We start from the raw sequence: 21,682 nt of genomic DNA on the forward strand, positions 1-21,682 counted from the left end.
CCGGATCCTAGCTGTACCAATTTTCAGCCAATCAGAGGCTGGCGTCGGTGTATCAAAAGTGTATAAATATGTTCTGTACTTCCAGATTGTTGAGAGTGCACTTTTTTTCTTACATCCTTTCTGTATGGAAAGAATACACATCTGTTCTTGTTGCCTTCAAACCTGGTTTATGTCTTGATCTGGTCTTTGGAACAGCATAGTATGCTGTGCTCCAAACCCCAACCTTAGTGAATAGCTGAAATCACTCCTCACTATGACTGTCCTGTAGTCGCACTGCCCTTGAAATACGATTGGATCATCTCTTTTCATTGATAGGAAAAACCTACCACTAAGTCCAATATTGCTATTTTTTCATCTTTTTTTCTTCCACTGCTGTCCTAATATTGTGCAGTGGAGGAAGATCTCATGAGAATGCCAAAACCCTGCAATTGCATAGTGTGACAAAAATGGTGGAGAGAATAGAAGAAAAAAACCCCACAAAGATCAGGTAGAAAATGAAAACTAATTGTGGGAATTAGCATCAATAAAATATGAGGATTGCACAATTGTGCTGAGTTGTAAAACTTATCATTCTCTAATATTAGTATGTTTTTGTTTACTTAAAAAGTCTGATTGCAGTGAGACAACAGGCTGATAGGATAAAGTCCCTAGTATAACATGAAAATAAATTGAAGCACACTAACTCAAAATAGATGCATTTGCATAATTTACATTATACAAATTACTTATTCAAACTTTAATCAGAGTCCTAGTGAGTTTTAGCAGGAGAATATTGCAGTTTTATTCCCAGTGCTCACTGAGGCCCCTTCCAAACAGCTGAATAGAACCCACCATTTCTGTTTTGACTTGGAATATATGGCAGTGTGGACTCAGATGATCCAGTTCAAAGCAGATATTGTGGGATTGTCTGCCTTGATATTCTGGGTTATATGGCTGTGTGGGAAAATATTTGTTAAATTATTGCAATGTACCAGTTTGGCTAGTTAATGCAATTTGTACTTACGCTGGTCACTTGTATACAATAAAAAAATTAACACACACACTCAAAGAATGGTCTAGTTAAATATATCTATATTTACTTGAGTCTAATGCACCACTGGATGTAATGTGCACCTTGATTTTGAAGACAGAATTTGGCCAAAAAAAGGTGAGCGTTAGGCTCAAATAAATATGGTATAATGGGAGCAATAATTGCTCTACAATGCCTCCAAGGCTTTGAGAAGTTATGGCTCATCGATTATATATGAATGAACCATAACTTTATATGGAGCAAGGTATCTAAATTCGTAACTCCTCAACAGATGGCAGTACTAGTATGCGGCAGATACTGGCTTGTTCAGTAGACTCTCCTCTACAGTTCTATTTTGGTGGGAAGCCTTAGCATTGAATGGTTGTGTTGTTAAAGTGCAAAGTATGGAACTCTGCGCAGATGGTCGATCAATGCAACTTAAGCAATGTGCAGTCATTGAATTCTTAACTGCAGAAGGTGTTACCCCAAAGGAGAGTCATCAGAGAATACAAGCTGTTTATGGTAATTGTGTTGATGTGAGTACTGTGCCTTGTTGGGCGAGTAAGTTTAAAGATGTTGAGGTGGGAACATCTGACTTGCATGATAAACAAAGAGCTGAACATCCTTTGACAGTAACCACAGACTTTCACAAGCAAAAGGTTGACAGATTGATTCAGGACGATCGTCGTATTACTCAGAAAGAAATTTCAAGCATAATTGGCATTTCACAAGAATATGCGGGTCACATTATTGCTTTGCTTGGCTATCGGAAGATCTGTGCACAATGGGTACATTGAGAGAACTGATTGCAGAAACAGAGTGTCGACTTCTTCCGTGACTGCTTCAGAAAACTTGTTCATTGTTGGCAGAAATGTATCCAATTGTCTGGTGATTATGTGGAAAAGTAAATGTTGGTAGTTAAAGAGAACATTCTAAGGATTATTTCTGCATTTGATTTATTAAAGTATTTCCATCCAAACCCAAATAACGAAGGTGGAGGCATTACTTTTCATTCAACCCTTGTATATGGCTAGGATACCAATAGAAAAGAAGAGATCAGCTTAATTTTTTTCTAGTGTGATAGGCTTTATTCTATAACAATCCTTGCCTCTATTTTTTAAACAGGAAATGCTTTAGGAAACCCAAATTCTTACCACCAAATTAATTAACAATGTTATCATAACGCTTTCAATATTTACAGTAATTTGTTTTCTTTCCTTTCAAATCATAATCCAATGCATAGTGAAACTTTATGGAGAATAGTCTTTATATTCTTTTGTTACAGGTTTTATAAGCTGATATTACTAAGCATATTTCAAAATGAGAAGATGAAGGAAAACACAGACTCTTCTAAACAGTCAAATTATCTGCTTTGAACTGGATTATATGGCAGTGTAGACTCATATAATCCAGTTCAAAGCAGATAATGTGGATTATCTGATTATGGTGGTGTAGAAGGGCCAAACTCAGCTGTGCCTTATGCTATCCTTCCAATTAACTAATTTAAATATTACTGCTAATTCATTTATGTTGGACATATGTCTCCATGTAAGAAATATAATGACTACCTAAATGTAAACAAACAAACAGTGGCGGAAACTAGTCTTATAAGACATACTTTGATGGCTTGTGATCCAAATTGTATGGATGGAGGCCATCCTGCTATGGTCGAGACAAGGCATTCCTCTTCAGACAATAAGCCACTAGTGCACAGATGGCAGTACCATTTTTAAAAAAATCCCATTTTGAGAGAAGTTTGGTCCACACACAAAAAGAAAATAGGTGAAAAACGCATGCATACGTGTATGTGGTTCATTTCCAAATATAGCGCTTCCTTGGATGTGAATCACGATGTGCTCTATCTTCCTCTTCAGCCTTATAGTTAAAAGGCAACCCATAATTGTAATCAATTGTTAGCACAGGTACCCTTTTCCTTTGACCCATCTCCCTTGTGACATTGCATTCAGATCCCCTTTCACAGTCCACCAAAGATGAAGTAACTTCCTGGTGGGAAGATGACATGACATGCGCTGGGTGCGAGGAATACGACGCAAATCTTGTTTCTCCTCCTCTTATAACTTCATCTGAAGAGGCGATTCTTCTGTAATCCTCTGAGCAGTCAGGCCTATAATATGAAAATTATGATTAATTGAAAATGTCTTACACTGATGAAGGAGTCATTCATGACAGTGAGATAGACAAGCACTAGGCATGGTTAAGTTAGGTCAGAATCATCATAATTCGGAATAAATTTGGAAAGATTTGCATTTTGAAGCGATTTTGAAGTTTTTAAGAAAACCGGAAGTCTCTTTGCTCTTCTGAAGCTCTTTCCACCATTTCTGTTACGAAGCAGTAATTGAGTGGGAAATTATTCAGCTTTTCCCTGCTTCTGGTCTCAAGCTTGGGAAGCATTTTAAACCAGACTGGATGGATTTCCTCCCTTTGCTCTCCCCACTTTCTGGAGTAAAACAACTACTTTAAAAGTAAAGACCACCCAGTGAAATTGGAAATAACACTTTCAAACCATTAAGGAAGGATTTGGAAGTCTCTGAAGTTTTGAAAAGTTTTGAACTGTTTTTTCTGGGAACGACGGGTGGTTTACTCTCAACAATATCAATGCCTTAATTGAGATTAAGGGCCCTTTCACACACCCCTATATCCCAAAATATCAAGGCAGAAAATCCCCCTTTTTCTGCTTTGAACTGGGATATATGGCAATGTGGACTCCGGTAACCCAATTCAAAGCAGATATTGTGGGATTTTTTGCCTTGATATTCTGGGATATAGGGCTGTGTGGAAGGGCCCTAAGAAAGAACCAAGTGGTATGTTTTTCCAGTCACCTTTACTTTTAAGGCTCAATTCTTTAAAAGAAGGAACCATATTATCATATTGTGAAAGACAAAATATGCACAGCTTGTTGGTAATAATATATACCATACTGTGTATATTATTATAAATTGTCCAACGATTTCTATTTTTAAGGGAATGCCTCTTTTGGAGGGATACTATGACAATAGCAACTTTACCTGCAATTTCTGTGGTAGTCTTCCTTATCAGAGCCACAATCACTGTGAAATAAGGGTTTTTCTTGGAAATCCTCCTGAGAACGATAAGAACGACCTCTGTGGGAAAAAACCAATACAGATATTATTATTTATTTATTTATTTATTATTTGCACTTGTTAACCGCCACTCTCAGCCCGAAGGCGACTCGTGGCGGTGTACAGAACATAGAACATAAAGACAACAGTTACAGTAAATCAGGATCATAACACACATCTTACTGACACACAGCTAATTAGACTAAAAATCCGCTTCGTCTTGTTTGGGTCATAATCAGTCTCGTCGTCATAGTCCATTCCGGTGGTCATTCCAAAACATAGCACTTAATTGAAGGCCTTTTCGAAGAGCCAGGTTTTCAGGCCCCTACGGAAGGCCATGAGGGATATACTTAATGTAATGTGTAAAATATAGAATGAAAACATGGAAGAGCTCCTACTGTCAAAGGAGGGAGCTAGGATCCAGTGGAGGCTCACCCCTGAAAGACAATTCGAATTTTTTAAAACTCATTCTTGCTTTCCCTTGCAGCCTTAAGTGTCAACTTCTACACTATTCTGGAGGTTGGGTTGCTGTGAGTTTTCCAGGCTGTCTGGCCATGTTCCAGAAGCATTCTCCTGATGTTTCACCCACATCTATGGCAAGCATCCTCAGAGGTTGTGAGGTCTGTTGGAAACTAGGCAAGTGAGGTTTATATATCTGTGGAATGTATAGGGTGGGATAATGAACTCTTGTCTGTTTGAGGCAAGTGTGAATGTTGCAATTGGCCACCTTTTAAAAAATATTATTGAGAGTTTTTTAAGGTAAATATACATAAAATGAGATAGGGAGAGGGGAAGGGTAAAAAATGGGGGAGGGATCTATTTGGAAACGGAAGTAGTAGGAGAAGCATTGGGTTGGGGCAGAGGGAAGACGGGGCAAAGGGGCCTCTATTGGGAGGGGGTATTGGGGATAAAGGGGTGGGGGGAATTTTGGCTTCCCAATATTCTTCTCTGCATCCTCTTCTAAGTCTGTTGAATTTGTTGCTTCTTCATCCCATTGGCTTAAATTTCTATTTGTTGTTTGTCTGTGTCTTCTTCTCCTGCTTTGTCTCCTCTAACAGGTAGTCAGCAACCAGTCTTTGAAGTTTTTCATGTTGAATTGGCTACCTTGATTAGCACTGAATGGCCTTGCAGCTTCCAAGACTGGCTGCTTCCTGCCTGGGGGAATCTTCTGTTGGAAAGTGTTAGCTGATTGTCCCTGATTGTTTCATGTCATGACCTCACAACCTCTGAGGATGCCTGCCATGGGGGCGAAACGTCAGGAGAGAATGCTTTTGGAACATAGCCATACATCTTGGAAAACTCACAGCAACCCAGTGATTCCGGCCATGACAACCTTCAACAGCACATTCTGGAGGTTTTCTGGGACAATTTGCAGAGTTGCAACGGACAGGAAAAAACAGTGAAAAATACTTTCCCTGTGCAACTTCATTTGTAGGATTATTGAGATTCTGTCTGGATGCATGTGTACATACATGTAGCAATTCAAGAAATACCCTCCATGATCCCATAGCATTGAACTAAGGCAATTAAAGTGGATTCTTTTTACAGCATAGATGCATTTCAAAGTTTTCTTTTCCATTGCTGGAAGCTTTGGTGTTCTGGATTACAAAGAGTCCACTTTTTGCTGCTGCGTATTACATTCAGCAGCAAATCCTTTTTTTGTTTTTGTTTCAGGGTTTTTGAAAACTGAGGTGCGCATTAGACTGAATAGCGCATTAGACTCAAGTAAATATGGTATTTTTTAACATATTTAGTGCCAAGATGATGAAGTTTCAAGTTTGACATTCCAGCATCATTGATAGTTAACAACAATTATGTTACTAATTTGTTTATCATCACCATGATTCAGTGATTCATAATCTTACTGTTTTACATCCATAAATATCTGATATCTAATATTACCAAAATATCACGGCAGACAGGACTATCAAAAAAGTTGTACCCACTATATCAGGAAGTTTCTGTATATCAGACAACAAAAATCCATCAGAAAATCAAAGCGAATTAAATATTTCTAATTACATCATGTTATCATCCCCTGTTTATGTTTCAGCCAGCACGTCAACGACTTAAATCTAGAAATAGTTTTCTAAGATCTACAGAGTCACTCGCTGGAACACCTCAGCAAGCGAGAGTCCAAAAGTGGCAGGCTCAAACCCAGAACCTCAACCAATTGCAGATACCAAATGAGAGACTCCCCCCTGGGCACACAGAAGACTGGGCAATTTGGAAGGCGCTGAACAGACTGTGCTCTGGCACCACGAAATGCAGAGCCAACCTTCAGAAATGGGGCTACAAAGTGGAATCCACGTCATGCGATTTGGAGAAGAGCAAACTACAGACCACCTGCTGCAATGCACCCTGAGCCCTGCCACATGCACAATGGAGGACCTCCTTGCAGCAACACCAGAGGCACTCCAAGTGGCCAGTTACTGGTCAAAGGACATTTAATCAACTGCCAAGCTTGCAAATTTTGTATTTTGTCTTTTTGTTTGTTTTGTTCTGTTAGAACTGTTATACAATTGACTGGTTGCCCTGACACGACAAAAAAAAATAATGTTATTATTTAGTTATCTTGTTTAATTATTTAATTAGTTTCATTACTAATAATATTACAATATAATTGTCAAGACTTAGATCCCCCCACGACTCAGTTGGATCCCCTGATTGAAGTCACTTTTGAGTCTGGCCCTTTAAGGTGTCTGTGATTCTAACAATAATGGTATCGTACAATATAGTAATATTTAATACTAATATTGTACTTTGCTAATAACATAATATGTTGTGTGTGTGTGTGTGTGTGTGTGTGTGTGTGTATATCTTGTAAGCCAGTCTAAGTCCCCTTCTGGGTGAGAAGAGCAGCATATAAATGTCGTAAATAAATAAATAATAAAAACCATTGTCAAAGACAGGTGATTGACCATGATAAGTCTGAGATAATATGATCATTCTTCTCACCTTTCTGGATATCTTTCATATGGCATGTTATTATGAGGCGAATGACCACCAAAAGGCCTCCTCCTTTGTTCAGTCTCCCTGTCTACAGAATCATTAAATTGCACTTGTTCATTGTAGTCATCACAAGCCTGGGAGTTGTGAAAAGGTCTGCATCTTGATCCGGAATTTCTGTCATCAAAATCTTCTGCTAGCAACTCTCTTTGTAATTCACTGCAATGCTGGTAATCAAGGATCGGTATTATTTGTTGTCTACGGCCCCTTCTTACAAACTCAAAGTCTCCCATTGGCGTTTGTATATCTTCGTGAGGGAAACAGTCATGATATGGTCTCATTCTTTGGTCATGGTCAGGTCTGTTGTTGAGGAATGCTGGATTTTTAAACTGCTTATGTGACTGATATTCATCATTAGACTGGGTGTCATACAATGGTCTTGGTCTTTGTCCATGGCCCCTATTGTACTGTGAATCCATGAGTGTATCACTGGAAGGAGGGTTCTCAGAACAATGTCTTTGTCTCTCTCCACGGCCCATATTAATATCTTCTGGTGGAGCACTTACTGGAAAGTCATCGCAAAGGTGAGGGTCACGGCAAGGTCTGAGCCTCTGCCCTGATCCCCTAGTGCCAAAGTCTGAATCATTCCTTTGCATTTCCTCTTGGTAATCATCATAAAATTGGTGGTCTACAAAACGTCTTTGTCTCATTTCTACTTGAGGCTCTGGGTCATCTTGAAACTGTTGATCATAGTATGGCTTTCGCCTTTGTCCGGGCCCTTTATTAATAAAATCAAATTCCCTCAATCGTATCTGTTCTGGTAAGTCACTGTGGCCATCATCGTAAACTCTTGATCTCTTTGCAGGTCTATTAGAAAAATGAAAAAAAAATGTTTTTTTTTATTTCAAGAAAAATTAGTGTCAAAGTTAGGAGACTAAAATAAAACATAAGAAGCAAAAGTGACAATTATATACATATCTTTTGGAGCTCAGCCTGTGATTGTGTTTCAGAATCAGGGTGCTTTGGATGTGGGAAGTGATGTCAATGAGTTGCAAGGTGAGTTTCAAAATGAGGTCAGTGATATTGCTGCAGAGAATGACCAGGAGATCCCTGTTCAAAGTGTAGTTTCCCATGAGAATGTCCCTGAGGGGTGTGGGGATGATGGTGTGCTTTCTGAATTGTTACCAGAGAGTTCCCATGAAAAGGAACATGAAAACAGCTCGGCACCTGGCCCAGCTGCAGAAATTAATGAGCAAATAGATAGACAGGAGGAGATCAATCAGAACAGGAGAGCCGAACAGTGGCTTTGGCGTTCTGCCAGGCTTCGAGAGCAAAAGATAAGAAATTCTTAGCTAAAGTGAAACCAATTTCTGAATGCTAGAGACATAGCTAATGAGGAGATAAAAGTCCCAAGTATAGGATATGTAGTCAGATGAAGCATTGTTTTGAATCAAGTCAAGATCTCATCCTTGTTTCATAGAAGTTTTGCTTGGAAAATTCATGTTTTAAGTGCCTTTGTTTCATGGTTTTGATTCTTGGATTCTATGCTTTTATATTCATGCCTTGGATTCATGTTTCCTGATTTCTTGCATTTTATTTGGGAAGTATGTTTTATTATAATATTTGATTTTATAGTTACTGATGTTTTTATATTGTATATTGTAATTGTGTCCTTGGTGGCACTGAACTCTTGCTTTGTAAACCGCCTCGAGTCGCCGGAAGGCTGAGGGGGCGGTATAGAAATGTACTAAATAATAAATAAATAAACCAATAAATAAGTTTTGACTTTGTTTTTATGGACTTTGCTGGACTTTTACCCTGAACTACTTTGCTCCTGCTTATCTTCCTACCTAATTGGATTTACCTATTTCTTTAAACTGCTTTTTTATTTTATTGCTTTTGAATTATCTTCAATAAAAGGATTGTTTTCCATCCAACGGTGTGGTGTATAAAGTCAAAGGGCTTTTCCTGTCCTGGAGTGCAACAATATCTTTGAAACTAAACTCTCCTTAGTGAACATAATCTCATCATTTACAGTAGAACAAACCCATACTAATGAAATTCTGAAGTAATCCTGGGATAGAACAGAGCTCAGAGGTAACTTGCCTATAACAGTATTCTTCTTAGGCCACACAACTAGCTCTTGACTTATTTAGAGCTGGAACTTTAGACCAGATTATTCCAGAACCGAGTGGCTTTAAGAAGGGCTATCCATAATCCACTATGTATATGGTAGTGCATCTCAGCATTCTCCTCCAGTTCTGAATCTGCCACAAAACACCAGGATGGAAATGCAAAGCAAGGGAGGAAGATGTGTTGAATTCACAGATTACTATTCAAAGAGCTACAGTTACTTGTAACCCATCTGTTCTGTTTCTTCATGATCTCTGAGTCACAGAATAGGGTAGATGACTAAAATAATTAACTGGAGAGGGGTCTATGTTGAACCAGAACAAAGGAAAGAGCCACCTCTCCAAAAAGTAGATTGGTTTTTGCCCTTGCATCCAGTCTGTAATGTTGGTCAAAACTGGAAAATAGAGATCACTTCCTTATAAATACTGAATGAGAGTCTCAGCTGAAGCACTTGCTGCCTTCACAGAATGACTCTGGGTGCATCCAGACAGCCCTGTAAAAGTGAGAGCTCCTGCATTTTAAAGTAGGGCATCCAAATGATATCCCACAGAACAACGAATTCATTTGCCACAAAGCAGGAAAACCCTGCTTAATAGCGAATTAATTTGTTAGAGGATTTCTTCTGCGCCTTCTTGGAAGATGCAGGGCCAACCCACCATGGCCGCTGTCTGGACTGGCCAATCAGAAGTCTTGGGACTTCTGAAGGGGCCGTCGCACAGCTGTCTAGCATTTTCCGGGCTGAATCAGACCTGGGAAATGCAAGAGGTCTCTAACCCCCCTCCCCCAAACCATTTTTAAAAATAAAATAACTTACTCAGACTTTATTAGCGTGGTGCAAGAGCTCTCCTGGCACGTAGGAATGATGGGCCGGGAGAAAGTGGGGGAAGGAATATCGCTCCTGCCCCTGCTTCTCTTGGCACATCATTCTTACTCACCAGGAGAGCTCCAGCACATTAATGGAGGCTGGGCAAGTTCTTTTATTTATAAGATGGGCTTTGGGGGGAAGGGGGGGGGGCTGTCTCCCTGTTCTCCCAGTAGGTATCAGGAGAACATGTAGACGATGCCCGCAGACAGCTTGGGCATCTTTGGCAGTGTGTGGACTACAGTCCACTCCGACCCAGGTTTTTTAAACCATGGTCGAAGCAGACTTTACTGTTGTCTGGAACTTTCCTCTGTGGAGATGGAAAGAGAGTAACTTGGTAGACAAGGATAATTATACTACATATTCAGAAATGTTCCATGCTTCCTTGCCCTTTCATAACACTATGTAAAAAAAATTGAAAAAAAATGTTCCTAGTTTGAAAGTGTTATTTTCTATTTAATTGTGTGGTACCTACTTTGAAAGTAGATGTTATATAGTGTTCCTTCACTTATCACGGAGGATCCATTCCAGGACCACCCAAAATAAGTGAAAAGCCACGAAGTAGGGATGCCATATTAATTTTAATATTTATACATTATATATATAAAATATATAATGTATAAATAATGTATAAATATATAAAATATAATGTATAAATAATATATAATTTTATTCCATTATTTATTTATTTAAAACTTTTATATCCTGATCTTCTCTACCTCTGCAGAGGGACTCAGACCGGAGTCTTACTCGCACTTCCTTGCCCACCCTCCCGGTACATCCCAAGGGTGCCTGCCTGCCTCCCTGGCCTCCGAAGAGCCTCCGGAGCCATCCAGGCAGCAGTAGGCCAGGGAGGCAGGCTTTCCCCGCCGCACTTAAGGCTGCCACACTTCCGGGGTCTGTGGAGGCCAGGGAGGCAGGCCTTCCCCACCATGCCTCAGGCCGCTGCAGTTCTGGGGTCCCTGGCCTCCCTGGCCTCCACTGGATGCAAATATTTAATATTTTTATTCATATTTTCAAAACCCCACAAAACAGCGAGTCCGCTAAAAGCAAACAGCGAAGTAGCGAGAGAACACTGTACTCCAGAAACTTTGTTTTTGTGGCTGCCACAAACCATGTTGAATTGGTTGAGAACCTGATATATTCATTGAAAAACTATAGCAAAATGTGCTACAGGATATCCTGCCAAAGCAACATTTTTGCAGTTTAATAAACTTTTTCCATGTTTTTATGATAAAACAGATTATGAAATGACATTTATAACCCAGGACCAAACCTGTGTTACATAGTGAGGAAAACCTCTGATGATTGCTAGAAACTAGCAGGCCTGCCTAAGCAAAAAGTTAAAGCAGCATGGATATTAGTGAGTGAAAAAATGGCCATTTGCAAACTCTATTCTGCATAAGCAACTGATATATCGTTGGTTGAAGAAAGAAACGGTTCCAGTCCAGCTTACCTATCTGAAGGTATCTCTCCTTATGAACCATCTAGGACTTTAAGATTGTTTGGGGAGGTCCTGCTCTCGATCCCGCCTTCCTCGCAGATGTGTTTGGTGGGGATGAGAAACAGGGCCTTCTCAGTGGTGGCCCCTTGGCTATGGAACGCCCTTCCCAGGGATGTAAGATCAATTCCCTCCCTTCTAACATTCTGTAAAATGGTTAAGACCTGGCTTTTCAAGCAAGCTTTTGCTACTGGAGCATATCTAGACGTAAATGAATATATGAAATGACTGACGATGCAACTGGACAATGATTTTAGTAAGGAGACGCCGTTTTTGTTTTTACATCTTGTTTTTACAGATGTATTTGCTTTTTATATTACATTTTAAATGTCGATTTGTTTTTATAACTGTTTTAACTGTATTTTGATATTTGTTACGGCATCTAATCACTGCTGACTGTGAACCGCCTTGAGTTGCCTCTGGCTGAGAAAGGCAGTATTCAAATGCAGTAAATAAAGAAATAAAATAATAAGACTAGGACGACCCTCATTGAGATCAAAGGGGATGGCAAAGGGTCATCTCTTTGCCATATCTTTGCTGAAAGATACTGAATATGTCTCTTCTGTGCAGGTGTTTAAAAAGCAGATGGGATCAAATTTATTGATATTTTCAAAAGTGATTGCATTACACTTGAACTACTGTGTGTGCATGTGTGTATCCCAGCTGGCTGCTGCCATTCTGTGGACTTCATCCCCTCCTCTCTCCTTCCTTATTCAGAATCAGAGACCTTGAAGCTCTCTTACCCACACCAAAGGGTGTTTTTTTGGCATTGCATCCTTAAGCTTCTATATCAGGTGGTGGTGGTGGTGGTGGTGGGGAACGTTTCAACTTACATACAAATTCAGCTTCAGAACAAATCTACAGAACGTATCTTGTTCATAACCTGGGGACTGCCCAATCTTGGGAGTCTGTAGTTATCTATAATTTATTCAATTCCATGGTAGTAAAAGTATTGATCCATTAAATTATGATGGCAATTTAACAAAGAATAACATTTATCTTCTTACAATAACTTTTACTGTTGGGGGAGTGATCCCAGTAAATGGTGGAGGAGTAGGTTCATTCAAGTGTACAGCTGAATCATAGGAAATTTTCTAATAAAATAACTATAATGGTAACTAATTGGGTAGAACGGGAATGGTAATGCCTTTTTAAAAACAATTTTATAAGCTCTTGGGTGGAAATAATATGTACTTCTAGGATTTTATTGCAAAGACATAAAACCAAGGCAGGAAATCTAATTGACTGAGATTCCAAGCATTCTTCAACACTGGCAATGCTGACTCAGACTGCAGGAAAACCAGAGCTCAGAAATATCTGGAGTGCTGTATGGTTTCTATTCCTGCATAAATCCAGTCAACCTTTCCTTCCCATTCTGCAGTACTGGTGCTAACCTAAAACCTCCACCTTACCACAGTTTGTTTCGGGCTGCATTGGGTGTTTAATGGGAGCTGCAATGGCTGGAAGAAGTCATCCCATCCTAATTCAGATGACAGAAGCAGTTCTATTAGTGCTCTTTACTCTCGGATCTGAACACAATTCTGATTAAGTTATGCCTTAAAAGCAGTCGCTGGAAAGAGTTTTATAACTATAGAAAGCCTTCTGCAAGCAGATCAAGACCTTCTGTCAACAGGCATTTGGGGAAGGAGAAAGGGCAGGCTTTGGGGAGGTTGGGGAGGGGATTGAATTTTAAAAGCCATTTTTGTGTATTCATTGTATTCTAATTCTGTTTTTAACACACTGTTACTATTTGTTTTTTTTAACTTTTGTATTGCACTTTTTAAACTTGTCTAGTGTGGATTGTTAGCCACAGTGAGTCCCCACGGAGAGAAAAGTGAGGTGTAAATAAAGTTATTAATAATAAACTCTGGTAGCACTGTGGGTTAAACAGCTGAGCTGCTGAACTTGCTGACCGAAAGGCTGGCAGTTTGAATCCAGGGTGCAGGGTGAGCTTCCACTGTTAGGCCCAGCTTCTGTCAACCTAGCAGTTCAAAAACATTCAAGTGTAAGTAGATCAATAGGTACCACTTTTGCAGGAAGGTAATGGCACTCTGTGCAGTCATGATGGCCACATGACCTTGGAGGTGCCTACGGACAACTAAGCTAGCTCTTCGGCTTAGAAATGGAGATGAGCACCATCCTCCAGAGTCGGACACAACTAGACTTAATGTCAGGAGAAACCTTTACCTTTACTTAATAAATAAATAAATAATAACAACAACAATTATTATTTTAATACATATTTTTCCTCTTACTATTTTCAGTTTAGTGCAAGTAAATTTCTGAAAGGTACCTAGGATATTCTTCAATATGACCATCCATATCATTTGGTGGTGGCACTATATCTTCATCAGCATCCCACACGTTCATTCCCAGATTGCTGAAAAAATTCAGAGAAACGACATAATGCCATTTGCTAAAGTAGCTATTAGTAAAAAGACACATTAATATGATTGGTCTAATTCCAATAAAGAAACAAAAAGGTTCCCATCTGTATTTATGGGCTAATGTCAGACTTTATATATGAATGTGTGTCAAAACACTTCCAGAACAACAGTGCTCAATCAACACGCTAAGACACAATAATCATCTCTATTAAAGCTTGTCAATTACATATCAGTTTATGAGAAAATATGCTTGGTGTGCTTTCCAAATTCAAGCAAAGCAAAGACTGCATTATTTGATATACCTGTCACATGCTAATTGTGAAAGAAAGACTGAAGAGGACTGGAGAATCTTTGACTCTTCAGACATTTTGGACTACAATATTTTACCATTGGCAAACTGCTGGGTCTCTGGAAGTTAAAGTCTAAAACATCTGGAGGGCCAAAGTTTCCTCACTCTGGGTATAAAACCTGTACTGGAATGCATTTAACAATGAGCATACATAGATCTTGACTTACCTTCTCATTGGCTGAGTTCTGAGGTCTGCAAGATATATTTTACCATCCATATGGTGGCCACGAGCCTCTCCAAAAGCTAAATAGATAATGAGAATGTTATAAGTATGGAAGGTGGCTTTGTGAAAAAATGAAGAATTTCTTCCTTTGATTATTTTAATACATTTATATCTAGCATTTCTGACAAAAATAGTGCTCAAGGATATTTAAAATCAAAAGTAAATAAAGTAATATTAAAACAGGAAAATAATTTATTTTTACAAAGTAAAAGCATTTTTAAAAAAATCTGACATAGTTTTTAATTTTTTAAAAGTAAAAGTTATAGTTTTTAATATTCTCACAGCCATGGTAGGAGCTATGTAGTATATACTGGAGCTTAGATTCTGCTCAAGAGGAATACAAATACCTTGAATTGCTGTTTCTGGGACCCAGCCTTCAACATCAATTAGGTATCTAAAGGAATGTGCAGACACACGTTGGTCACTAAATCAGAACATACTACTGTAGCATAAATAATTATTTCACTTTTGCTGTGATACTTGCCTACATATAAGGTAACCTGTCCTATTAATTCCATTAGTACAGTGTACTCCAATGAGTTTTTCTGTTTAAAAAGCAAAAGGGAAAAAAATAACATGACTACAAACATACTGATGGCACATTATAAAAAGAAGAGCTTTTAAAAAATATTGTTGTGTAAGAATTAGTACAATTACATATCTCTGAAACATTGACTCTGAACATGTTGTTCCCTTTGAGAGAACTGTGAATTCAGGAGCAGGCTGTATGGCCCTGGTTGCACTTGCAAAGCCCCCACAATGATGTGAAAAGGCACTGCTAAAGATAACAGGATCTGCCATCTGTTCGGTGAGGGGATAGATAGAAAGCTGCCCGGGCTTAGTCTTGAATATGCTTCTCCTCTTAACTGTTGACTGTGCTGTTAACAATTGACAGCAGAGAGGACATCTTAGTTGGACTGAGGCCATAGTTTTGCAGGTCCAACCGGATGTCCGGCTTTCCTTCCAGCTGATCCAGGTGTGTTTGCAAGTGGTATGACATCTTTGGATTTGGAGAACAATGTGAATGCACTGTTTGAATGGGAATTCTTTCAACATAAAGGGTGTGATGCAAAGAAACAAAGAAATACGTGGGTGAGTCAAAAATTATCCGCACTCTGGCTGTATAATTTATTTTAATCAACTTTCAGGAAAGACAAATGCATCAATTTTGACATCATCTTCCTGCTTTTCAATGCAACAGTTTTTGTATTCCCTTATTTTAAAAATTTAGGCTGAGCTGCGAACCACAAATGTACCACCTCTTCATCAGGCAAGGTCCCTGTAGAGCTTATTTCAGGGGTCGAAACAGGTGATAGTCCAATGGGGCAAGATCAAGACTATAGGGAGTATGCTTCAAAATGAAGTGTCGTGAAGCCAGGAAGCTAGTCAAAACAGCAAACAGTCCAAGTTCAAACCAAAGAATCCAGCCAAAGAGACACAAAATTGAAGAGAATAACACAAGATAAGCTGACAGTTCGTTCAGAGATCCAAAAGTTGATTCCCACAGATAACAAGTCCAAGGTCAATCCAAAATCCAAATTCCAAGAGTTCATGAATTCTAGGACCATCAACAGTTCAAGGCCACATTTCCAGGCATCGACATTGCTGCCCGATGAAACTCCTGAGAACCTTTTATGCTAAGTTCTCAGGTACTGCCTAGTACTGATCGCTCATTTTGCAGCTAATTGGGTGGATCTGCGAACCCAAGCTTTTTCCCTTCACAAGTCTAAAAGAGCCTGAACACTTAATTCTTTTTCTGCCTGCCCAGATACATTTGCATGTTCTTGCTCTGCTGGCTAAGAAGTGGTAGCTTCCTCCAAAGGCTCTTTTTCCAAGCTTGGCTGATGAAGCTGCTGGGCACTGCTGGACTCCCAACTCTAAGGCTGGCCCTTCCAACAGCTCCTCCTTCTCGCTCTCACTATCAGAGCTGGCTATAGCATGAAGTTTCTGAAGATGTCAACAATATGGCTTGCAATGTGCGGGCATGTATTGTCATACAGCACTCTTGGATAGCAGTCCTCGATGTTTTATCTGAATGTTAGGCTTCGGCAATTCAGCAAGTATCTCACTGTAATGACCACTGTTGATTGAATCTTTTTCATTGTATGCTGTTCTTCTTTTGTGCAAATCACAAGGGAGGCGGCCATTTTTTCTTTCAAATAAACCGACATAACACTTTCAAAACTGCACAGCTGTGACTGGGGAGGCAGTGACCTCGTATGGAAAGTGATGATAAGACAGTGTGACCGACAGAAGTTTGAATATAATCAAAGTGCTGAAAATAATTTTTGACTCATCCTCGTAGCTTTGCATTTGCATTTCTTGAACAGCATCCTCCCCCATTGTCAGAAAAAACAAGATTAGAATCTCAACCATGGGTTTTTTTCCGTGTCAGGAGTGACTTGAGAAACGTAGTTACATCCCAATTGGACAACTGCAATGTGCTCTACAAGGGGCTGCCTTTAAAGAGCGCTCGGAAGTTTCATCTGGTTCAAAGATCAGCAGCCAGACTATTAACTTAAGAAACTTCAGCCATGTTACAATACATACAATAGATACACTATATGCATGTAGGCATGTCTTCAAAATGCATGTTTGCTTTCTTATTCAAACAGCAGCTGTGTGAGACACCTCACCCCTTACAGACTTGGAACCAGGGTATGTGGGAAGGGAAATTTCTCTTTTGCTCAAGTCACATTCCATTTAAAACTGTGAACTCTGAACTACTGTCCTCCTTAGGAGGAAAGTCACCATTAGCATTAATGGAAGCACCAGAGGAAGCAAGTTCTGGTTAGAGAAATAAAAACTTTGGAGGTGGAAGAAGGGAGATCTTCATTTAACAGGCTAAGAGAGAAATATCCTCACCCCTCCCGTGCTCTACTTCCTTGCTATTTAAACAAGAAAAACCAGGGAAGATAAATACATATATTTATAATTCTGTTTGGTCTGGTATGGTCTATTGACATAACTTTGAAAAGTGGTTTACCAAATGGCATGGGATACCTCCTATCAAAAAAACCCAAAACCCATTCTATTGATTGATTTTAGATCCATTTCAGTTAACCACAATTCAGGAAATCTCTTTATAGACAAAAAAAGACATTTGCACAGGTACAGTTGGATGTCTTATTCTAAAAAGCAAATCCTATTTCAGTCCTCATACAATATTCCCATTATTTAACTCGAAATGAAACATTTCAAAATTTATATACAGTATAAACTAGCTGTACTTACGATGTGTTGCTGTGGCCAACCTTCCCTCCCCCTTTCTCTTCTTTCTTCTTCCTTCCTTCCTTCCTTCCTTCCTTCCTTCCTTCTCTACCTCTTTCCCCTCCGCTCTAAAATCCTGACATTTTAATGCCCATGAACATTATCCTCCCAGCCCTGCCTTCTGAATTTTGCACTTTCCCTTAGCTCTATCTAGGAATTTGCACAAACCCAGGGCCCTCTGAACTCAGCACTTTTATCGTTCTGTATGGTACTGTTTTATGATGTTATGTTTGATTGTGATATGTTTTTATTTGGTTTTGATGCTATCTTATTGTGTTATGTTTTTAACTTTATTTTCCCTGGGCTTGTCCCTTTGTAAGCTGCCCTGAGTCCCTTAGGAGAGATGGAGGCGGGGTATAAAATAAAGTTGTTGTTGTTATTATTGTTGTTGTTGTTGTTGTTATCATTGTCATTATTATTTCCTTCCTTCCCCACCCTTTTGCTTTCTCTCCTTTCTTCCTTCTCTACCTATTCTTGGGTGTAACTCCCAGCAATCATCCTGATTAATCTATCTACCTACTATCTATGTAATCTATAGATCTTATCTATCTGGAGGATTGCTGGGAGTTGCAGTCCAGGAATAGGAAATAAGAAATATGTACAGATTGGGATGCTCTCAAAGAAATCCAAGGAGAAGCAAGCTTGCAGCTTGGAAGCAGTGCATTTGGAGCTAGGGGATGCTGGGAGCTGCCCTTTTAGCGTATGCGCTGTATCATCATTCCACTTTTTTGGGAGGGGTTTATGTGTGATGGTCACTCGTTAGTCTGTTAGGGGTGTAGTGTCCAAATTTTGTGTCAATTCGTCCGGTGGTTTTTGAGTTACGTTAATCCCACAAACGAACATTACACACACACACACACACAAAACTGCAATTGGGAGACACAGTTTTTGAAAGATTCCTGATTACGAACCTTGGTATTTTTGAGAACCGAAAATACTAGCTACAATCCTTATATCATATATTGTAAATAAATAACACATCAAAGCCTAATATGAACACCATATTTAAAATCTTACTGTGAGTACTGGGTTCCAGTGATGTATAAGATATATTCACCCCAGTGCACTCAAGTAAATTTATGGAATGCTCTGTGAGTTCAGATCTTCCACAAGAGGTAGGACCCAAAACAATATTCCAAGGATTGAACAGATTAGTCTTAGATCTGCTGACCCCAAGGCCTCTTCCGGTTCCTGAGAATAGCTAGGTTTGGGCTTCTTATCTGGAGCAAAAAAAGGCTGCTGGACAGGACAAGGGTAAATAGCCCATGACCCACAATGCCTTCTTTGGTTGGCACAAAACATTAATCTGGGAATGATAAACAATTCACTGCCCTGAGTTGCCTCTGGGCTGAGCAAGGCGGTACATAAATGTGGTAAATAAATATTAATTCCCCTAGTTCTATCCCAGTTATGGTTCTTCTGTTCACTCTGCACAACATTAAATATGTGTTAATTACCGTTTTCTGCATTTTCCCATAGGAATTTTCTGACCCATTTTTTGAATTGTAGAATAGTGGCATCATCTGGTACTTCAAGTCCAACTGTAAAAAGCTTCTTATACTCCAAACTTTTGGGCATATCCTATCAATGAAAAAAGTGAACAAAATTGCAACACTGTTGTATATTTATTGGGATAACAGAATAACTTTTTTTTTGCAAGCAAGAGCAACATCATTGTATTATGCAACAATTCTGGCAAAAGCACCTATATAAACCCAGATTTTTATAGTTTTGGCCCTAGATTCAGAAACCAACACAAACGTGGCAACATCATCCAAATTTGAGTCTGCTTCCTTGCATTGCATTTTTACTTATTTTGCAACGAAAATAACATAAATTGTATTTATAGGAGAATGCTAAATACTTAAATATCCCATTCAAACTACATGAAAGGAGATTCCATCTGAACATTAGGAAGAACTTCCTGACTGTGAGAGCCATTCAGCAGTGGAACTCTCTGACCCGGAGTGTGGTGGAGGCTTTTAAGCAGAGGCCAGATGGGGATGCTTTGAATGCGATTTTCCTGCTTCTTGGCAGGGGGTTGGACTAGATGGCCCATGAGGTCTTTTCCAACTTATGATTCTATGATTCTAAAGGTGGCTGTGTCATAGCATCATCATGACACACGCTTATGCCAATATCAGCTGAGAATGGAATCAGTGTCTCTTTCCACACTGAACACTACACATATATATGTACCTGCCTTCAAATCAGCTGTCAACATATGGTGACCCCTAGAGCTTTCTTTGGCAAAGAATACTCCGAGGTAGTTTTGCCATTCCTTCCTATGAAATAAAGCCTACAGCACCTGGTATTCGTTGGCAGTCTCCATCCAAGTGTTAACCAAGACTGACACTTACTAGCTTCCAATATCATGTTGGATTTGGTGCCTTTTGAGTAATTCTTTTTGAAAAACTTTTTAAGAATCAAAGTACTGATAGTTATTTCATGCAGGCGTAACTATGGCAAAAAATTTGAAAGGATGCTCATAATAAAACTGTCAGGTCATCAAATACTAATCAAGGTGGCCAATTGAAACATTCACACCTAACTCCAACAGACAAGAATTCTTTCTCCCACCATGGACTTTCCACAGATATATAAACCCAGTTTTCCTAGCTTCCAACAGACCTCACAACCTCTGAGAATGCCTGCCATAGTTGCAGGCGAAACGTCAGGAGAGAACACTTCTAGAACTTGGCCATACAACCCGAAAAACCTACAACAAGCCAGTGATTCCAACCATGAAAGCTTTTGACAATACACTGATGCTTATCATGTTTAAGTGGTTCCCCTTAAGTTAATGAAAGTCAATGAATAGTACAGTCCCAGTATCAAACTGGATGGCTGATACCACTGGAAGTGATACTACTACTATACTACTATTCTGCCTCTACCTCTATTTATATCCTGACTAGCCATCCCTTGCCACGTATTGCTGTGGCCCAATCTGTGTATATGTGTTTTGTGTGTGTATATATGCGTATATTTGTATATATGTGTGTTTGTGCATACACTGCAATGTATTTTTTATTTTTTGGCTTTTAAAGTCTCTTCCGCTATCTTTTTCAGTGTTTTTATGAGTGATGGTCACTCATTGGCCTGATAAGTGTCTTGTGTTCAAATTCACCTAGTGGTTTTTGAGTTATGTTAATCCCACAATTGAACATCAAATTTTATTTTTATAGATTTCTCCCAAAAACTAGGTGGATTAGAACAATTGAAACAAAGACCTATAAAAGAATAGACAAGACATGAATTAAAGAGAGTTATGTAAGTGACTGCACCATTAAAAGTTCATTTGCACTAGTGGTAGTGTATTTTTAGTGTGAGCACAAGGATGGTGCTATACATACAGAAGTATTGTTTCACTATCTACAACAGTTGCCTTGCTTTGATTATATGGAAGTCCATTCAGTGCATGTGTAAGGGATCTAGAAATCTGGGTGGATCAGAAGCTGAACATGTGTCACCAATGTCATACGACTGCACAAAAAGCCAATGTAATTGTAGGATCTGTCAACAGGACTACAGTGTATAAGGGTGTACCCACAGTTTGACAACATGCTCACTGCCATGGCATTGCATTTGGTATGAACACAGGACCTTTTAATACTTTTTAAATACTTTTTAATGCTATAGGATCATAGTTTGTGGTTTGGTGAGGCACCACTATTCTTTGACAGAGAAGGCTAAAGACATTGGTTCCTGTGGTTCCATAGCACTGAGCAATTAAAATGGTATCAAGCCACATTAATTCTACAGTATATATGCCTTTTAGATTGAGGAAAGAAAGTAGTAGTACCACTCTATTCTGCTTTGGTGAGACCTCACCTGGAATACCATTTTGGGCACCACAAAAGTCTGGAAACTATGCCCCATTAGGAACAGCTTAGGG

The 21,682-nt window shown here is 39.2% G+C and overlaps 1 protein-coding gene across 1 annotated transcript in view; it reads right to left on the reverse strand.

The window, feature by feature from the left end:
- Window positions 1-2,368: 2,368 nt before the first annotated feature.
- LOC132771080 (uncharacterized) overlaps window positions 2,369-21,682 on the reverse strand; it is a 41,934-nt gene continuing 22,620 nt past the window's right edge. Inside the window, exons 4-11 of the mRNA XM_060768695.2 lie at window positions 19,242-19,365; window positions 14,999-15,059; window positions 14,862-14,908; window positions 14,459-14,534; window positions 13,849-13,935; window positions 7,069-7,926; window positions 4,036-4,131; window positions 2,369-3,134 (exon numbers count right to left, since the gene is read on the reverse strand). Coding sequence (XP_060624678.2) covers window positions 2,822-3,134; window positions 4,036-4,131; window positions 7,069-7,926; window positions 13,849-13,935; window positions 14,459-14,534; window positions 14,862-14,908; window positions 14,999-15,059; window positions 19,242-19,365 — 1,662 coding nt within the window. The 3' untranslated portion in view covers window positions 2,369-2,821. The remainder of the gene's footprint in view (window positions 3,135-4,035; window positions 4,132-7,068; window positions 7,927-13,848; window positions 13,936-14,458; window positions 14,535-14,861; window positions 14,909-14,998; window positions 15,060-19,241; window positions 19,366-21,682) is intronic.

Source organism: Anolis sagrei, chromosome 3 (assembly GCF_037176765.1).
Source record: "Anolis sagrei isolate rAnoSag1 chromosome 3, rAnoSag1.mat, whole genome shotgun sequence".
Lineage (NCBI taxonomy): Eukaryota > Metazoa > Chordata > Lepidosauria > Squamata > Dactyloidae > Anolis > Anolis sagrei.